General features: G+C 45.9%; 1 protein-coding gene across 3 annotated transcripts in view; it reads left to right on the forward strand.

Moving 5' to 3' along the window:
• Positions 1 to 5391: 5391 nt before the first annotated feature.
• Positions 5392 to 18867, forward strand: part of RAB3B (RAB3B, member RAS oncogene family) — a 77969-nt gene continuing 64493 nt past the window's right edge. Inside the window, exons 1-2 of one of the 3 annotated variants that reach the window (XM_073643480.1) lie at positions 5392 to 5629; positions 18594 to 18821. In XM_073643480.1, coding sequence (XP_073499581.1) covers positions 18594 to 18821 — 228 coding nt within the window. In that variant the 5' untranslated portion in view covers positions 5392 to 5629. Of the gene's footprint in view, positions 5630 to 11004; positions 11116 to 18593; positions 18822 to 18867 lie in introns of those variants that run through there. The other 2 variants (XM_073643482.1, XM_073643481.1) reach the window with 2 other exon arrangements.

Here is an 18867-nt window from a genome sequence, read left to right on the forward strand (position 1 = left end):
AGCTAAGTGTTATGTGGCAGTCTTTACTGATGTTATTAAAGTTCGTTTTGTCGACTACGCCACCCGTTGTGATGCGGTCACTGTGGCCGCCGCTGCTGCAGGGTCCGCTGAGGCTGATGGTGGGTGCGCAGCTTGGTGGGATAACCCCCAACGGGAGGGGTATAGCCTCAGAGGGGACAGGCGCAGAGGATGGGGGTTGTGGTGGTGCGGTGCAGCCGGTAATGATGACAAACTCGGGTTGTGCAGTTAAGGGTCTTTACTTACTGCAGATGTTCCTGGTCACTCTAGCTCCAAGTGACCTCCCGAGCCGTGCTGCGTCCACCAGGTCCTGGATCCAGCCAACCCCCAAACAAGTCCGGAGCGTGGCCCTGAGCTCTCCCTCTGTCCTTTCTTCTGCCTTCCCCACCAGTGATCCGCCTAGGTCCAGCTCCCTCGGGCCTTCTGTGGGGCAACCTTTGGCCTCAGGTTCCCTGACCCTTCATGTGGTAAGCCTTCAGGGTGGATGTAGTGGGTGGCCGTGGCAGATGCTGCCCACAGCCTCCGGTCTCTGGCTAGGGATGTGTTTTCTGCCCCCACCAGTTTGGGTTCCGGTACCCTTGTGCTGACTCCTCACCCGGTGATCTGATTTGGGTTCTTGGGTCCCTTCTTTGTCCCCCTCTGGGTCTTTCTGTACTCCACTCTCTCACTCTTCAGGCTCAGGTCTGTTCTGCTCCCTTGCTGCAGGCTGACTTCCTCTGCAGCAGACTTGTTCTCTGCACTGACTGACTGACTGCGTCTGACAGGCTCCTCTGCATCTGACCCTGATTCTAAGTTGGTGCCCACCTTATATACACCCTCTATGTGTGAGCTCAGGTGACCAGCACCCAATGAGCTCCTGACACTACCCAGACTGCTCCCCCTATCTGCCCCTACACTACATGGGATGTTCCTCCCCCCTCCCACTCCAGCCAGGAACAGGCTCGGTCGCACCTGCACATTTCTAAGTGGGAGTGCCGTCGGCCTGCTCCTCTGGAATGGGATGTATGTAGTGCATGCAGTCTATCTGAGCTCAGTTCCACACTCCATCCTTACCCGGGAGTGGAATATCACACCTCTGGGTTGAGGTGCAATACTCCTGTAGCAGCCGAATCCTCAGGGTGCTACATTCCCCCCTGGTAAATCACAGCACGTCCTCGGGCTGCAAAGACAAAAAACACCAAAACATACAACATTTTTATAAACATGTAAAACATATTAAATATTATACGAAATACTATATAAATATATATATAAACTTTTTCAGGTAAACAACATTCTCGTCGTCTCTTTCTCTCTTCTGTTCCTCTGGTCACCGTGCAACTCGTGACCAGGTAGAGTGCGACAGTCTTTTGTAAAACAGTTTCTCAAATAAAACCGGTAGGGGGCGCTTTAGCAAGCGCAACTATGTACAGGGAAATTTTGGCCGTTCTCAGTCCCCGGCCAGGTAAAGGGAAAGGGATGGCTGCTCACAGTCCTCAGCCTGGTATGGAAAGGGTTACAGGTAACAGTTCGCTGGTCCCAACGGGGACTATTTTAGCAGCAACAACAGTTCCAGTTTCAGTTTCAGTTCCGATTCACTGTGCCCCGACGGGCAACTATATACAGTCTCCTGCTCTGCCGCACTCAACGGCGTCTGCCTCCTGCTCTTATCTTACGGCTGGTGGTTTCTTCAGACCCGTCCGGGTCCTCTTGCTCCTCCTCCTCGCACCGCAACTCCTCCTCCGTCAAGCGATGCACGTGGAGGGCGTAAGGTCCCTTGGCACACTTGTGCCGGGTGAACGTTACCTCATCTCCGACGTAGAGGTCACGGCCTTTGTGACCCTCTGGCAGGTGGGACTCGACGTCCCGTCGTGTAACGAAGACGTCACCCATGGTGTTCCGGTCCCTTATGAAGCCCCACCCATGCTGCGCATTAAACTTTATTACCGTCCCGATGGTACGGGGACGATCTGCTGCACGGGGGTCCCTTCTGGTCCGACTCTTTTGCTCCGCGCTGCGGGTCTGGGCCCATTGCTCTTTGGCCTGCCTCTCCTCCCGCTCTCTCTTGAACTCTGCCAGCTGTTGACGGCAACACTCTGTGCACGCTGCTGCAGCTGCCCGAGTCTCTCCGGTGAACCCCATCAGATCTTCTCCCTTGGGGTCCCACGCAAATTGAGCCTCTTCTAGGGGAGGCGAGACCCGAGTCACGGGCTTTGGAGCCGGGATCAGGGGCTCACACAGGGGACCTAGTTGCTTCTGCCGCTCCAGCTCCAAGAATCTTTCGGGCCAGATGAAAGGCCGACCGTCCGGCCACGTTAGCTGGCTGAAGGGGTCCTCTCCCAGATGTGGCACCCTAGGTATTACGGGCGCGGGCGCGGTGGTGGTGGCGCCCGGGTTGCCCAGGCCTTGCGGCCAGGCCTGGGGCACCTGGAAGGTGAAGGGCACCGTTAGGACGGCGGCGCCCTGGGTTACCTGGCCTTGCGACCAGGCCGGAGGCTCCGCGGAGGTAGATGGCTCTGCTTTGGATGCGGCGCCCGGAAATGCTAGGCCCTGTGACCAGGCCGGAGGCTCCTCTTCCGGCGCCACGCTCCGGGTCACGATGCGTGACGTCATCGGGGTCGCGACGGCAGCTTCCGGTCGGGGCCTAGTCGGTGGCGGTGTCATGGCGGTCTCGGGTACGGCCGGGGGACCTTCGGGCTCTGCGACGGGGAGCTGGGGCAGGTAAGCGGTCTTCCGGTATGGGGTATAGGCATCCCCCTTACCTGCTGCCATGCGTCTCGCTCCCTCTTCTGCGCCGTCTCCGGCCTTGGGTCCTCCCGCGTCATCCGCAGAGGCAGTCGATGTCTTCTTCCAAGGGAGCGGGTTAAGTGGACGGGTTCCAGCTTGCTGGGCCATCTCCCGGCCCCACTCCGCCAGGATCTCCCTCTGCACTCGGGCCATCCTTCCCGCGAGGCCCTCCAGGGCACTCCGCGCGCACTCCCGATCTCGGGGGAGCTGCGCTAGGATCTCCGCTAAGCCTAGCGGGGTTGTTGACTCCAGCAGGCTCCTGACCATCGGGTCGGTGCTGCTCTGCTCTGTTTCCGGCAGGCTCCTGGCCATCGGGCCGGTGCTGCTCTGCTCTCCTCCTTCTTCCTCCAGCAGGCTCCTGGCCAGCGGGCCGGTGCTGCTCTGCTGCCGCTCCATTCCCGGGTCTACTCTTTCTCTCCTCGACTCCGGGTGAGCTTCTCCGCTACTCCTCATTAGACCTCTTGCCTCCGGGTGCGCTCGTTCTACACTGCTCCAGGCGACACCCATCTTCTCTCCTTTCTTTCGTCTCCTCCCACTTCGAGGGCGGTCCCGGGGCAACTCGGTGACTGTCAGCTCCAGGGGGAGTTCTTTCACGCTGACAGACACCTCCAGCATCACAGTCTCTGTTGGTGGGGGCGGTTTCCACTTTTGGCGCCATTTTCTGTCCCGGCCCACGATGGGAGGTTGCCTCTTGCTCTCCTTTGGCACGCCCATAATGGCGTCCGCTGCTCTTCCAAGGCGGGAAATCTGCGGTTTTGGCGGGAATCGCTTCCCAGTGGCGGGAAACTCGGCAGATGGCGGGAACAAGCTGGAAATGGCGGACAACCGGCGGGAAACGACTAGTGATGGAGTCCGATGGCGTGGACCCTCCGGAACCGGCGGGAGACTTCTTTCTGAGGTATACTTGCACTTTTCTTCAGGCACGCAGTACCCGGGTGTTGCGGGCACGTCATCCTGCCGACTACGCCAAAGTTGACGCGCCCCCTGGGACATATTCCTTTTTGAGGGGAATACCCGGCACCGGATCAGATGGGGGGTTGTAGTCTCCGAGCGGCTGTGACCCGGTCCCGTGCCCAGGGCGTCAAGCTAAGTGTTATGTGGCAGTCTTTACTGATGTTATTAAAGTTCGTTTTGTCGACTACGCCACCCGTTGTGATGCGGTCACTGTGGCCGCCGCTGCTGCAGGGTCCGCTGAGGCTGATGGTGGGTGCGCAGCTTGGTGGGATAACCCCCAACGGGAGGGGTATAGCCTCAGAGGGGACAGGCGCAGAGGATGGGGGTTGTGGTGGTGCGGTGCAGCCGGTAATGATGACAAACTCGGGTTGTGCAGTTAAGGGTCTTTACTTACTGCAGATGTTCCTGGTCACTCTAGCTCCAAGTGACCTCCCGAGCCGTGCTGCGTCCACCAGGTCCTGGATCCAGCCAACCCCCAAACAAGTCCGGAGCGTGGCCCTGAGCTCTCCCTCTGTCCTTTCTTCTGCCTTCCCCACCAGTGATCCGCCTAGGTCCAGCTCCCTCGGGCCTTCTGTGGGGCAACCTTTGGCCTCAGGTTCCCTGACCCTTCATGTGGTAAGCCTTCAGGGTGGATGTAGTGGGTGGCCGTGGCAGATGCTGCCCACAGCCTCCGGTCTCTGGCTAGGGATGTGTTTTCTGCCCCCACCAGTTTGGGTTCCGGTACCCTTGTGCTGACTCCTCACCCGGTGATCTGATTTGGGTTCTTGGGTCCCTTCTTTGTCCCCCTCTGGGTCTTTCTGTACTCCACTCTCTCACTCTTCAGGCTCAGGTCTGTTCTGCTCCCTTGCTGCAGGCTGACTTCCTCTGCAGCAGACTTGTTCTCTGCACTGACTGACTGACTGCGTCTGACAGGCTCCTCTGCATCTGACCCTGATTCTAAGTTGGTGCCCACCTTATATACACCCTCTATGTGTGAGCTCAGGTGACCAGCACCCAATGAGCTCCTGACACTACCCAGACTGCTCCCCCTATCTGCCCCTACACTACATGGGATGTTCCTCCCCCCTCCCACTCCAGCCAGGAACAGGCTCGGTCGCACCTGCACATTTCTAAGTGGGAGTGCCGTCGGCCTGCTCCTCTGGAATGGGATGTATGTAGTGCATGCAGTCTATCTGAGCTCAGTTCCACACTCCATCCTTACCCGGGAGTGGAATATCACACCTCTGGGTTGAGGTGCAATACTCCTGTAGCAGCCGAATCCTCAGGGTGCTACATTTGTTCTCACTGGACAGCAGCTGCTGATAGACCCATTGGGAACACCTGTATGGGAAGGGTTAAGAGGATTAGTTACTTTGCAATAAATGAATAATCAACAAAAAAAAATCAGATTGGTTATAATAGTTTTGTAACCAGAAGCACAAATTTATTTGTAATATTAACCATATATATGCATTTATGGGCATTTTAAAGGGAAGGAAGTGATGTTACTAAATCTGTAGATTAATGATGAAAAATAATAAGTTTTTCACTTCCCTTTAACTCCCATTCAGTTCTATGCATTTGTCTTTTCTCACAGCAAGATTTACAGCACTTGGTAACCAAGGGGTTAAAGCATGCTCTCCCTCTGGGATGCAGACTTGGCTCTTGGACACACCCTTCTGACGTCATGACAGCTGGCCACGCCCAGAAGTGTTAGGTCCTTTTAAACCTGAGCTGATTATTTGCAGTGGAAGGAACAGAGAGAGCGAGAATGGAAAGTTGTGTACAAGACAATGGCCAGAGCTGAGAGCTGAGAGGCTGGAAAGAGGAGGGCAGACCAAGGAAGAGAAGGAAGGGTTAATAGGGACTCCCAGGGAATCAGGTTCCTGCAGGTGCCTCACAGCAGACAGAGGTAAGGAACTTCTGAGACTTCATCTATTCCTTAATTTCTGGCTTTGGTGGCATTACAGAGTCTCAGCAGCATGCCCAGACCTGGCTGGGACTTGTAGTGCTACACCAGGTTCATCAGTCTTATTGATGCCTTGTACATTTTGCACTTCTGATACATATATTATTGCTGTGGTTTCCTATGTTTCTCACCCTCTGCTCCCTTGAGATCAGCTTGTATGTAACCTCTAAGGAAATTGCCTCATGTTTACTTTTGCTACCACCTGGGTTCTGTACTGTCTCCTTCTCAGTCTGCAGGGTGACAATGGGTTAATCACACTTCCCATAATGTGAACACTGGCTGATGAGGACTATGAAATAATCCTATAGACTGTGATGTACTGCTGTATGCCAGATATACTGTATCATAGACCTTGATATTCTCATTTTGTGACATTACTGGTTGTGGTGTAAGGATCAGATGCAGTATGTGACTTCTCTTAAGGGGACACACACCAAGGGCTCGTGCGGATGACTGTAACAATTGGAGTGCTATCCGTCATTTTGATGGATCTCACTCAGATAAATGTTATTCCATGGGGCTGTGTACTCGTCAGGTTTATTTTTCCTTAGACCTAGGAAAAAAATCGCAGCATGTCCAAGTTTGACCCGATTAATGGATTACACTCTGCCATGCAAGTCAATGAGTCCTTGGAAAACCTCAGACTGCGCTCGGATAACACCTGAGTGCAGTCCGATTTTCTATTTCCTCCATCTTCTCTTCATCCCAAAAAATTGGATCAACTCTAATCAGAGTGTGATTTGCATAATCGACCAGATTCTGTCGGGTGAGACAGTATAATGGTGTGCAGCTAGCCCAAGACACATCCCTATCTATTTTTACATCCACTTAAAAAATATATATATATATATATATATATATATATATATATATATATATATATATATATATATATATATATATATTTTTTTAAATTTAACTCTTCGCAATGTATCCGTTAAAAAAAACGGAACTCTGAAGTACAAATTAAATTTTTCTGCTTTAAACAAATTCTCCGCCTTTTAACGGCCGCGCCTGATCTGTAAAATGAATGAGAATACAACGTGGTCTTGAGTCTCACAGACAGGAGACCCAAAGATGTTTTTATAACTGATGAGTGTATGGATGAATGAAACGATTAAGGTATATGGGCTGTCCGGGAGAAAAAAAAAAAATAGGTCTGCACTAGGAAGTGTGAATGCAGCCATACGTGGCATCCTCAATCCCTCAGGATCAGGCCCTTTGCAGGTACAGTAGAGTAAATCATTGATGCAGAAGCGTTTCTCTATGTAAATCCGGATGTACCTGCATGCAGCGCAGCGCACCGCTGGGGACCCAACTGTTCAGTGCTTGTGATTGGCCGGATGTTGGATAAGTGGAGAATATATTATGGAGATGATTTGATCTGACGTATTGTGCAGGGAGCTGCAGGACGCACCCATTAAATTCAAATTGGGATGGCGGTAGCTCCCTCATACTGGTGGCAGAAAGATTTAGAAATGTCGGCTGCGAGGCTCACTTCATTCAGATATCTGATGTCTGCATGTGCGATTTATTCATGTTTTGTACCTGCGATAGTCTATGGGGCCATTCATATGTTAAATATATATATAATATTATAGTATAAATTTTTTTTTTTTTTTTTTTTTCCTCCCCTCGGACCAAGTGATGCGCTTAAAATATTGGAGACCTGTTCGATTCTGATTGGATCAAAATCTGCAATGCAAGTCTATGGGTCCATGAAAAAAAATCAAACTGCGCTCTGATAACATCTGAGTTTCATGGACGCTAAGAATGAGAAAGATGGGGGGGGGGGGGGGAATTTTATTCCTCCACACATGAAAATCGGATGATACTCTGATCAGAATAGTCTGTCCGGTTTTTCTCTTATGTGGAAAAAAAACTGACTGCTTATTCTTAAGATTGTCAGTCCCAGAGGTGATAAACCCCCCCTTAACTAATCATGAAGTGATGGCATATCCTAGTTATATGCCATAATTTTATACTATACACCTATCCCTTTTATTTAAAGGGAACTTGTCAGTTGATTTATGCTGCCCAGTTCATGGACTGCAGGAATGGGAGACAGGCTCCTGCATCCTAAATGTCCATATTTTAATAAAATGGACAAGGTGACTAGTCCAAGATGCAGGTCCCCGCCTGCCCAGCTATAGTGACCGGTCTCTACACTGTACATGCATAGGGAGGGACGTGTCGGTGCTTCATTTCGGACATTGATCACTTATCCACAGGATCAATGTCTGATACTGTAGATGTGAGGCCCAGCACTGGGAACCGCATCCATTTTATAAATGGCATTCTGTCTTTCAACTACTGTAATAAATGGGTATTTAGGCATTGGAGCTTTAAAAAAAAAAAAAAAAGTCAGGCCGGTGCAACCGCGTCTCCATTAGAAGGAGGTCCCTATTCTCAAGGTGGATGCACGTTCCATTGTTGCAAACTCTCCGGATATACCTTAAATGTCCAAGAGCAGATTCTCCAGAGGTACAATTTTAATTGAATGATTACAATTTCTCAGAGCTGACACATCAGAGATCTTCAGACCCTGTTAGGGAGTGACGTGATGAAGGGGGTCTATCTGGCTCAGTTTTAGTCCAGCCAGCCCCCTTTTCCAGTTATGCATATAGAAGGAGGCTGGCTTGGCTAGTGAATTGAGGGAGATGGCCAGCCAGATTATCGATTGCCAAAAAATCACATAGAAAGATAGTGGCTCTCTGTTGTGCTGGAGTAAATGCATAAGTAAAGCTTCCTGGACAATGGGACCAATAATATAATAGTGACGATGGCACAGTATTCACAATTCAACTATCCTAGTTAGTTTTGTATATGATTTCCAGCCAGATATGGACTTGTACAACCCATTATGGACCTACCTCTACGTCTATTTCAACTTTTGAGGACCTGTGTCTGTAGTGTTACATTACATGGTAGAGATATTGGGGAAAATTTGAAATGAAGGTGTCACCAGAGCATCTGTCACTAAGAGAACCCCCTTTGAAAAATTCATATTTTCCAACCGTTTTAATTAAATAAGGTTCTAAGGCTATGTGCCCACGTTGCATTTATGAAGCAGAAATGCAAGTTCTCTCCCGGAAAAACGCATGCGGAATTCCGCACGCGTTTATCGCGCATTTTTCGCGCGTTTATCACGCGTTTTCCACATGCGGAATTGCCTTGCGTTTTTTATGCATTGGACAAAGGCAATTCCGCTTGCGGAAACGCAAAATTAAATGACATGCTGCGGATTTTTGAACGCGGCATAAACGCTGCGGAAAAATCCGCAGCATGTGCATAGAACTTGCGGAATCCCATTGGGGACCATGGGGTGCGGATATACATGCGTTTTTCAAGCGTTTACGCTGCGGAAATTCCGCAGCATATACGCTTGAAAAATGCTACGTGGGCACACAGCCTATAATTGGCAGAACATCATTAGCACAAACCCATAGTTGGGCGGTCTAGGAGCGTTCCCAATTATCCTTATGGTCAATTTTGTAATGTAACTATTGGACCGTTTGAGATCCATGTATTTCCTTTAGGGAAAAAAAAAACAAAAAAAACCTCTCCCTCCTCCAAAAAGTACTTTTGTCATAGTTTTGGTGTTGTTGCGACTGGTCATGTAATCTTGGGATAAGTTCAGACACTGTTCTGTAAGGAAATTAGTGGAGTGTTTGCGACACTTCTGATGCAAAATCTGTAAAGGTTTAATGAGAATTCATCTGTATATAGAAGGGATTTTGAAAACTTAAACCACTTTTCTTGTACTGTATTCACACAACAAACTCACCAGATCGAAAAAAGGGAATTTGAGAACAAAATTTATCACGGTGGTATAAACTCACTCTATGAAAAATTTGGGGTATTTTTTTCAAGATATGCTAGACATTTGTCTATTTTTTGCCGTCTCATGGTTGGCTTACTTTGCAACTGTTGTGACACTCTTGCTTCGCGATGGAATCATTTAAGGCACACTATACCCTCCTTCTCTTTTTCCTAGATCCTAATGAGGCGCAAAAATTGTGAATAGGGGAACAAAAACTGTCCGAAACACATAAAAAATCTGAGATTAGGCATGTATGGAAACTTTTAGGTACAAATTTTAGCCAGAATTGACTTAGTATCTCTCACTTATGCTATTTCAGAATGCTCTTTTCTATAGAACCTACTCTTTGAACATTTTTCTTAAACTTTTTTTTATCTTATAAATTTAAATCCAAAAGTTTAAACTTTCCTTGTGCAATCCATCATATAAGAGACACTCATGGTGTATGTACTGCATGACAACCCTCTTCCTTATTGCATGGTCCCAGAGATCACATTATTTTAGGAATTCATAAAAAAAAAAACATCCCTCACCTGTCCCAGGTTGATGGATTACAACGTAGGACATTATGGATTCTATCTGTGCGTCATTTGCCGATCACCTCACTGAATTCACAGCAGTTCAGTGGCCGCTCTCGCTGCATCGAGTGATTCTCCTTTGCTCTTCAGCATGAGCGGTCGCCTCAAGCCACCACTCGTGGTGATGAGCAAATATCACACAGATGGATTACAGCGTGGGACACTATGGATTCTTTCAACTTCGGACAGGTGATGGATATTGTTGTATATTGTTTTTTAATTTTATTCTTAATTTTACACTTGTTGTAGACAGCGGGGGCTGAATACAACTCCCAACATTGTCCCCTGGTCGCTCTGATTGCTTCACAAGCAGGGGACAATGATGAGACTTGCCTACAGCACCTGGGAACAGAGTGAACTGTTTCCCAGGTGCCGGTACGTGTGATACTGGTGCGGCACAATGTTGCCACACAGATACACACAGACACTGATGTCTCCGGTACCAGAAATATCAGGACGTGTGAAAGAGCCCTATGGCTCCAATGGATCCACCAAAGTTTTCCTAGGCAAGCCCGCTTCAGGAAAAAAATGTTGGTCTTTGTGCTGAAGCGGCTTCTCTTGCGTTTTTGTCATTGTCTTTGTGGCGGCTGTGTACCTGCCGTGCCGTGCGTGTTTACAATGGTGTTTTTATATTGTGTGTTAGGGTTTGTTGTTTTTTTTTATTCTGTTTTTTTGCGGCTCAGCTGGAATCTGCATGATAAGATGTTGTGTGCCTTAAACTGTTTTATCATAAAACCTCATCGTGTTGTGTTTTTTTTTTTTTTGGACTGATTCGAATAAAAACCAAACCTCCATGTGCTTACAGCCTTATAATAAGCAGCTGAAGTCCTTTTACTTATTAAACCTTGCCGTGTGTACACAGCAGACGCTGATAAATGTTTGTCTTGCTTTGCGCGTGCATTATTCCATTGTGACTCTGCAGCGCCCTATTTTACGCTTTTCGCTTCCTGCCGGTGATTAGCTGGCGAGTATTTCATCCTCCCATCTGGTGTCTGTAGAACTGGATTTACCTTTTAGTCTGTTGCTCGGTAAGCGGCTATTATATAGGTTTATCTAGACTTGTTCACAAAGGGGCCAACTGTGGTCATGGGACAGAGGCGCGCTGGCCGTATGCTTCTAAGAGCGGATACGTCTGTAACTCTCTGAGCGATGGAGCATGGAGTTTTTCTTCTCATTGATGACTTATGAATCAATTGGAAAAAAAACAACTTTACGGTCTATTTGGTGCCATAATAAAGATCAGGTGCCATCTTGAAAAGTCCACTTTCCTTTGTTACTTTTTCCAGGTGGGTCCCTTGCAGAGACTCAATTAAAGGACCTCCTGACTCTGCAGATAAGTGTTTTTTTTTTTGTTAGTTTTTGCCCCCCCCCCCCTCCCCTCCCCCTCCGGGCACAGGGCGCCGGCTGACAGACACCAGAGGGGGCGCTGCAGGGAGACAGCAACTCCTTTTCATTTGCTGCTACCGCTCTGCCCAAGCTCTAGGAGTTATGGGTGTTGGACCCCCCCCCCCAATCTAATATTGGTGACCCAAGACCTAGAAAACCCCATTGATTCTTAATCTATGCAGCCGATTTTAGTTCTATATCAAAAAATCAAAGCTCCAAATTTATTATTTTTCTTTTTAACTTTGCAAATTATTGCCCTACTTTCTATGCATCAGATATAAATTGTCAGTGATTCCTAATGACTTTTTATGCCTTCCAGTCCGTAAGCAAAGAAAAATGCCCATGTGTAAAATGTATACATCTTGGCATTAATGAAGAAGAGGAGATATTATAGGGCAAGTAGCACTAGGGATCACATCCTAGAGTCAGTTTTGGTTTGTCATTCTTGGACCCCCAAGATGTTTCCCTTTAGCTAATGTTGCCCTCTGCACTAAAATACATGAGAGTGTGTAATCACTGGGTGGTGTAAACCCTGCGGCTCCTCACTGGTCACAAGCCATATGTAAAAGCCACAGATAAGACCCAGAGCAGCAGCAGTTTAGAGAATAAAAAATGCTTAAGTAGTAATTCCCCAGTGCAGAATATGTTCTACGTTGCTCCTCTTACTTAGGAGAAGGATGTAAATTCTGTATGGTTTTTCTAAATATCCTCAAGATGAATTTGCATGTAAATGGGGGGACATGGACCGCCAATCAGAAATATTGGCTGGTAGAAGATGTCTTATTTTAGAACATACAGGGACGTCCCTGTATTGGCTGCAGACGTGGCAGTGGCACATGGACTGGAGTCTGATGGTGCCAAAGACTCCTTTGCACTATAAGAAGATATTTGTGTGATACTGATGGGGGGGGGGGGATGAGGGAGGGAGTGGTAAGGGGGTGAAATCTATAGAAAGACATTGCTGCCTTCTTCCCCACCCAACAGCAAATTAAAACTGCATTTAGTGTACCACTCTACAGTCTAAATAAGAACTGTTTTGATTCTCTGGGTCTGTAAGTTGCAATCCACGCTATGTTGACTATTCTTTTCCTGTTCATGAGCATTCTGCCAGCACTATAGGTCCTAGAACTTCCTCCTCCTCTCACTTCCTTAGCATGCATTGTGCTTGCTATTATCCAACGGTTTGCCTTTTTTGGACTGAAAGCCCTCTCCTCTGTTATGTCTATGGCAGAGAGACAAAAAACGCTCCCCACTTTTTTTATCCCTCTCGGCGTCTCTGCTGCTAGATGGATTACACTTGACAACAGGCAGCGGGCAACAAGTTGGACAAAATGGAGATGTTTAGTGAAAGCCAATTTTTGGGGGGGAGGGTCCTACAGTAGGCAACACAGTAAAATTATATAATTTTATATTTATTTTTTTAGACCATAAATTGATGCATATTTGTCCAATGAGTAACACAGAGAAAAAGCCAAAAAGTGTTGATTGTGGTGCAGTCATTCTTTCTGGTGCAAAATATTATTAAACGTATGTTGCATAATTTTGGTGCACTCCTTTTTTTTTTTTTTTTTTTTTTTTTTTTTTGGATATATGGATGCAATAACCTCAGCAAATAAAGCTGCTGTACATTGCACAGTAAACAGCTGATGTTCTCACATGTATTTCCCATACAATTTCACCACATCCCTTCTTTTGCATTGCACCGCGTCTCACATTTAGCAATTCACACGCCGCTCTTATTTCTCAAGTTACCGGTCACAAATGACACTAAGCTTAGAGGAGTTTCCTCTCTGTTAGAAGTTCACAAAAATGCATTTGGCGTTTCTGCATGTGAGCGATGCACAAGCCTGATGAAGCCAACATCAGCAACTGGTATCATTGGCGTGACAACTGGAATATAGGGACTCATTTTTCAGCCTAGATGAGTGACCTTTAAGTGATGACGTACGGGGAACGACAACACAAAAATAGAGGCGACGTGCTCCTTTCCAGATGAAATATTTATTTGTTAATTGCACAGTTGGGGAAAAGCTTTAGATGACAGCTGAACGCACAATTTAATGCAACGTCTTCCTTCCTATACTTGTATACTTAGGTCTCAGTCAATAAATCAGAATATCATTGTAGTCCTAATTTTTTTTTCTGTACTTTAGAAATCCTTTTTTTTATTACAAAAAAAAAATTAGGTGATCACTTGGGAATTTGCTGCCAAGTGTTCAATTCTTCCACCACGCCAAAATAAGGAAGCATTATAGGAACGGTCACCAAGTCAAAAGTACCTAGTTTTTGCTCTTATTTTATTTCTGCAGGTCCCCCTGAGTATTCCATGCTTTTGTTTTCGTAGTAGTAGTTTTGTATTTTTATTTCCATTTTTATGGTCTTATACCAAGGGGGCAGTGTTCACGGGGTAATAATGCTGAACTGCCTAAAATCACACCCCAGAGGATCTGGGAGCCATGCCCCATGAGTAGAAACTAGAAAAAAATTGTATATTAGGCACACTAACCAAAAATTCCCATATCTCTAATGTTTATGGCTTATATTATATACATCGTTTTTTAAAATATAGCCACTTTTCACCTGGTTTGTGGGAAAAAGACTTAGTTTCGCTAGTATTCATTTACATATTTGGCGGTCCTAAGTAGTGACTGATAGCTTTCATAGCATAAATATGCGTACAATGATATTTCAATCACTGGTTAGGACCACCCACTTCACTAAAAAGAGTAGATTGAAGATTATCCTGCTCTATAGGCTTCTGCATGCAGATTAGACTGCATTTTCCATATGACAGTTTCCCTCTAAAGGCCGCAGTACTCCTTAGACTAACATCAGCCAAGACTGTCGATATTGATAGGGTAGGCAATCGGTCTGTGTATGGCAGCCTTTGAAGTCTTCGACAACAGATTGTGTCAGGGGAGAGAAGGATCCGACATGTCTGACACCGGACTTCCAATCCTTTTTTTTTTTTTTTCCCAGGAGATAAATCGCTGAGTGATCGCTCTTGTTGTGCATCTGGGTTCGAACCCTTGAGCCTATGTTTTGGGTTCAGCTTCTCTGTCTGCCAAGCCACAGCTGATACACCTTTTCTCTTGGTGTTTAGTTTCTGTTATCTTTGCTTCAGTCTTTTTAAGGTAAAAGGTGTTTTCGTTTACTCATTTGTCTGCGCTATCACCTTTCGGGTGCGGCTTTATATACTCCCCCCCCCCCCTCCCCTGCTATTTATGTTCTTTACCCTGCACCTATCTTCTAACAGTACGTAATTAATCCTTTTATTTTGTAGTTTGTTTTACTCACTCTGGGACCTTTCCTCTTCTCTTTTTTTTTTTTTTTTTTTTCAGCACACTTTCCTTTCTGTAGGTAATTTGCACTCTGCTCTGTTCTCTGGTTCTTTAGGAGGAACGTGAAGAGCTTGACGGCCTTTCAGGCAGCATAGGTCCGATTTGCCATTTCCTAGTCTGTGGTTAGGGCTATCTCAGCTCCTGCAGGAACCAGTAGGGACTGTGGGGGTCAGGATCTGTAGTCTGTACAGGAACCGGCAGGGTCATTTGTAGTTTTTAGTGTTGCCTATTTTCGAGAGAGAGATAAAATAAAATAATTATATATTTTTTTGGCAGAATGATTTGCTCAACTATCCTTCAGTTGACCGCTATCTATTGTGTCTTCAGGTGAGGACTCAATGATATTTTGCTCATTATACTCCACAGCTGGCCGTACATATAAGATAAAAATGAGGCCATGATCGTTTGTTTGGCGAAGACCCACACATGCTTCCAAATTCATTGACCAATCAGCTGCACTGAGCCCGAGTAGATCATTGACCAAAAGAATCTTTCATGCTGTTATTTAGTTTAATTTTTTTTATTTCCCTTTTTGATACAGAAAACTATCATTTTGTTACAGTAGAAATATGGCCACTTCTATCACCTTTGATCAGATATCTATGGGCACCCGAAGTTTGGAGTTGCTAATACAAAATCTGTGCTAGATTAGACTAATGATATGAAGGAAAAAAGGCTAATCTACTACTCGTCTGGCGATCATCATAAAAAGATTTGCTTTTTATAAAAAGTTAAAAAGAATCCATCTGTGCATAGTCAAAAAACTTTAGACAAAACCCATGAATTTTGGAAGAATGTAACATGTTTCTTTCGAAACTTAACTCCTAGGTTCTTAGTCATATCTCCTCTATTCTACTGATGTGTTGGGTTGTCTTTTGTTTTGTTTTTTTATTTAAGGGCTCTTTCACACGTCAGTATCTCCGGTACGAGTGGTGACCGTTTCCACACGTACTGGAGACACTGACACGCGCAGACCCGTTCAAATGAATGGATCTGTGCACATGTGCACATTTTTGTGGACAGTGTGTCCGTGTGCTTTTTTTTCTTTTTTTTTTTTTGTGGATACACGGTCCACAAAACGTACCACACTGATGACATCTGTGTGTCATCCGTGTGACACGTACCGGTGCCTGGGAATGGCGCTGTTCCCAAGCGCCGCTGTTGAACACTGCCCTCATCATGGTTCCCTGCCGACGCTGCGATCAGCACCAGCAGGGACCATGTTGAGGGTAGTGCTACTCTGATCCAGGTGTCCCCACCTGTAAAAACAAGAATAAAATAATAATAAAATCCACGTACTCTCCTCTCCTAGGTGTCCCCCGCTGTAATCCATGTGACTGCTGCTGCCGAGGAGCTGGGGAGAAAGGACACAGCTCTGGAGTGGCTCAATCGCTCGCTGAGCGCAGCGCTGGAGCCGCTCGTTCTCCCTGGCAGCAGCGGTCGCATGGATACAGCAGGGGACAACTACGAGAGGCGAGTACATGGACTTTATTATTTTTACAGGTGGGGACACTGGGATCCAGACTACAACTACCCTCATCATGGTCCTTGCTAAACTATGATGAGGGCAGTGTTCAGCACCGGGCTTGGGAACAGCGCTAACTGTAGCGCTGATTCCCAGGTGCCCGTTCGTGTGATCCACATACGGGCACACAGAACACTGATATCTCTGGTGCCATTTTTTTCTGGCACTGGAGATAGGCCGGTTTCACACGTCCACATAGCAGTCCCCTCCGGGGACTTGAAGCTGTGATCATCCGATATTCTGTGCTGCACATGGCAGAGCATCCGCACTGCTATGTATAGCTAAAATCAGTCCCCTATGAACGCCCGCCACGGGCTGACTTTCACAGGAGGATCATAATGACAGACACAGGGGTCATCAGCAGACCCCCGGCTGTTGTGACAACCCATCGGCATCCCGCGATCACGTCATGACAACCCATCAGCGCCTTCACTTCACCCGCGCATGTTAGAGGCAGATGATGATTGATTAAAACAGCCATCATGTGCAGAGAAAGATTACACAGTACTCAGCAGGGGCACATTTATCAGATTATCTCGGCACAAGAACATTTTTTTTTCTTTAACATATACAATTGTTTATTATTATTATTATTATTATTACAAGATCTTTTGATTAAAGTGTACTTAGTTTGTGGTAAAACCCCTTTAAGTGCCAGAAAATCATGCCCCCAACACATCTGTTTTAAAATAGATCTAAACTGGATAACCCCTTTTAAGATAGAAATTTCTGCTGCAAGTCTAAGTGGTGCATGGCCCCCTTCTGAGACGCTGTGTAACCTCTCTGAATGTCAAGCACAGCAATTTGTAATGAGCCTTGCCTTTAGTCTGCAGGCGTCCTCACTACATCCGTTTTTTTATTGTAGTATTGTTATATATGTGCCCTTTTAATTGTATTCCCCCCCCCCCCCCTTTTTTTAGCTCCGTCCTATTGGGGGAGCGCTGCGAGAAATTTTAGATTATGTTTTTGTTCATTTTAATACAACTGTCATCATTATAAGCTTGCTCTGCATGGAAGGGGTTAACTAACGTCTTCATTATCAAGTCCTGTAAATTAGATGTTGATTAGGGCTGGAAGCTGCACGGAGCTGATGAATATCGTTAGATGGAGAATCGTGAATTTAAAAAGCTCATTAAAATAGATGAATTTGGTTATAATTTTTTTTTACTACTTTTATCACCTGAAGGTCAAATTCTCATAATCTTATTTATATGCTGTGATATTGGAGGGAAAGTGTACAGCTGGGTCTAACCAGAGCGGATCCTATGAGAGGGCAGTCTGTAGGCTAGGCTTGCTGATTGCGGTTCTGTTGCGGATTTTATGCACAGATTTCTAAACTGAAATCCGTAGCGTTTCTGGATGCTTTTTCCACACTTATTTATGTGTGTTTTGGAAATGTGCGAGCACTCACAAAAAAAAAAAAAAAAAAAAAAAATGTAATAAAAGGAATGTGTAAAATCTGCACTTGCAAAGTTGACATGTTGAGGATTTAAAAAAAATATATATATATAAAAATAAGATTTATATTTATTTTTTATTTATACAACTCCTGCACTTTGCTGGTTCTGTAAAATGCTGCTGATTTTATTAATGTAAAATCAGCACTGAATACTCAGCTTGTGAACTCTGGGATCAGCAGATTTTGCGATACAAACTGCATACTTCTTTACAGAGATCTTGGTCTTGATGAGGCTGGTGTACTTGCTGTAATTTTTTTTTTTTTTTAACTTTCCTTCTGATACTAAATAAGCATTTTTATCTAGTTAATTTTAATATCCGACAGGAAAACTTTTTTTAAAAATGGGATTATACAGCCATTCTGCCTTGACTTTTCAAAGTAAGTACACCAGTCTCATCAGGTCTAAAAGATCACACACACCTTTTAATGTATTGTGAAATATAGTGATTAATCTGCTTTAATTTTGGAAAAGATGCCCATTTTTCATATCTCTGTACTGCAAATAAAAAAAGTAATCTATGTTGGAAGACTACAAGTTCCAGCATTCCCTTACAGTCTGCAACTTTATTGCATGCTGGATCCTGTCCATTCACAACAGTTGGACAGTCGCAGGGTGAAGACCCACTAGAGAAGTGTTTTCTCCATTTCTCGCTTTCACCTGTGGAGCTGCACCCTTTCTCAGTAATGTCTTGGCAGGCTCCACTAACTTTTTTAACCAGATCCCTCAAGATCAAGATTTTGAAGTTGTCCACTGCGCTAAATCCAACTGTTTCTCTCCCCTTTCTGTGTTTGCAGATGGCCTCCGCCACTGATCCAAAACACGGGCATCGAGATGCTTCGGACCAGAATTTTGATTATATGTTCAAACTGCTGATCATAGGGAACAGCAGCGTGGGGAAAACCTCCTTTCTGTTCCGGTATGCGGATGACACCTTCACGTCGGCTTTCGTCAGTACTGTGGGAATTGACTTCAAGGTGAAGACGGTGTATCGAAATGATAAGAGAGTGAAGCTACAGATCTGGGTGAGTGGATGATTATTATACTTAATTTTTAACATGGTACAAAAAA

This window comes from Phyllobates terribilis, unplaced genomic scaffold (assembly GCF_046119375.1).
Source record: "Phyllobates terribilis strain yellow unplaced genomic scaffold, ASM4611937v1 Scaffold_8__6_contigs__length_399053987, whole genome shotgun sequence".
Taxonomy (NCBI): Eukaryota; Metazoa; Chordata; class Amphibia; order Anura; family Dendrobatidae; genus Phyllobates; species Phyllobates terribilis.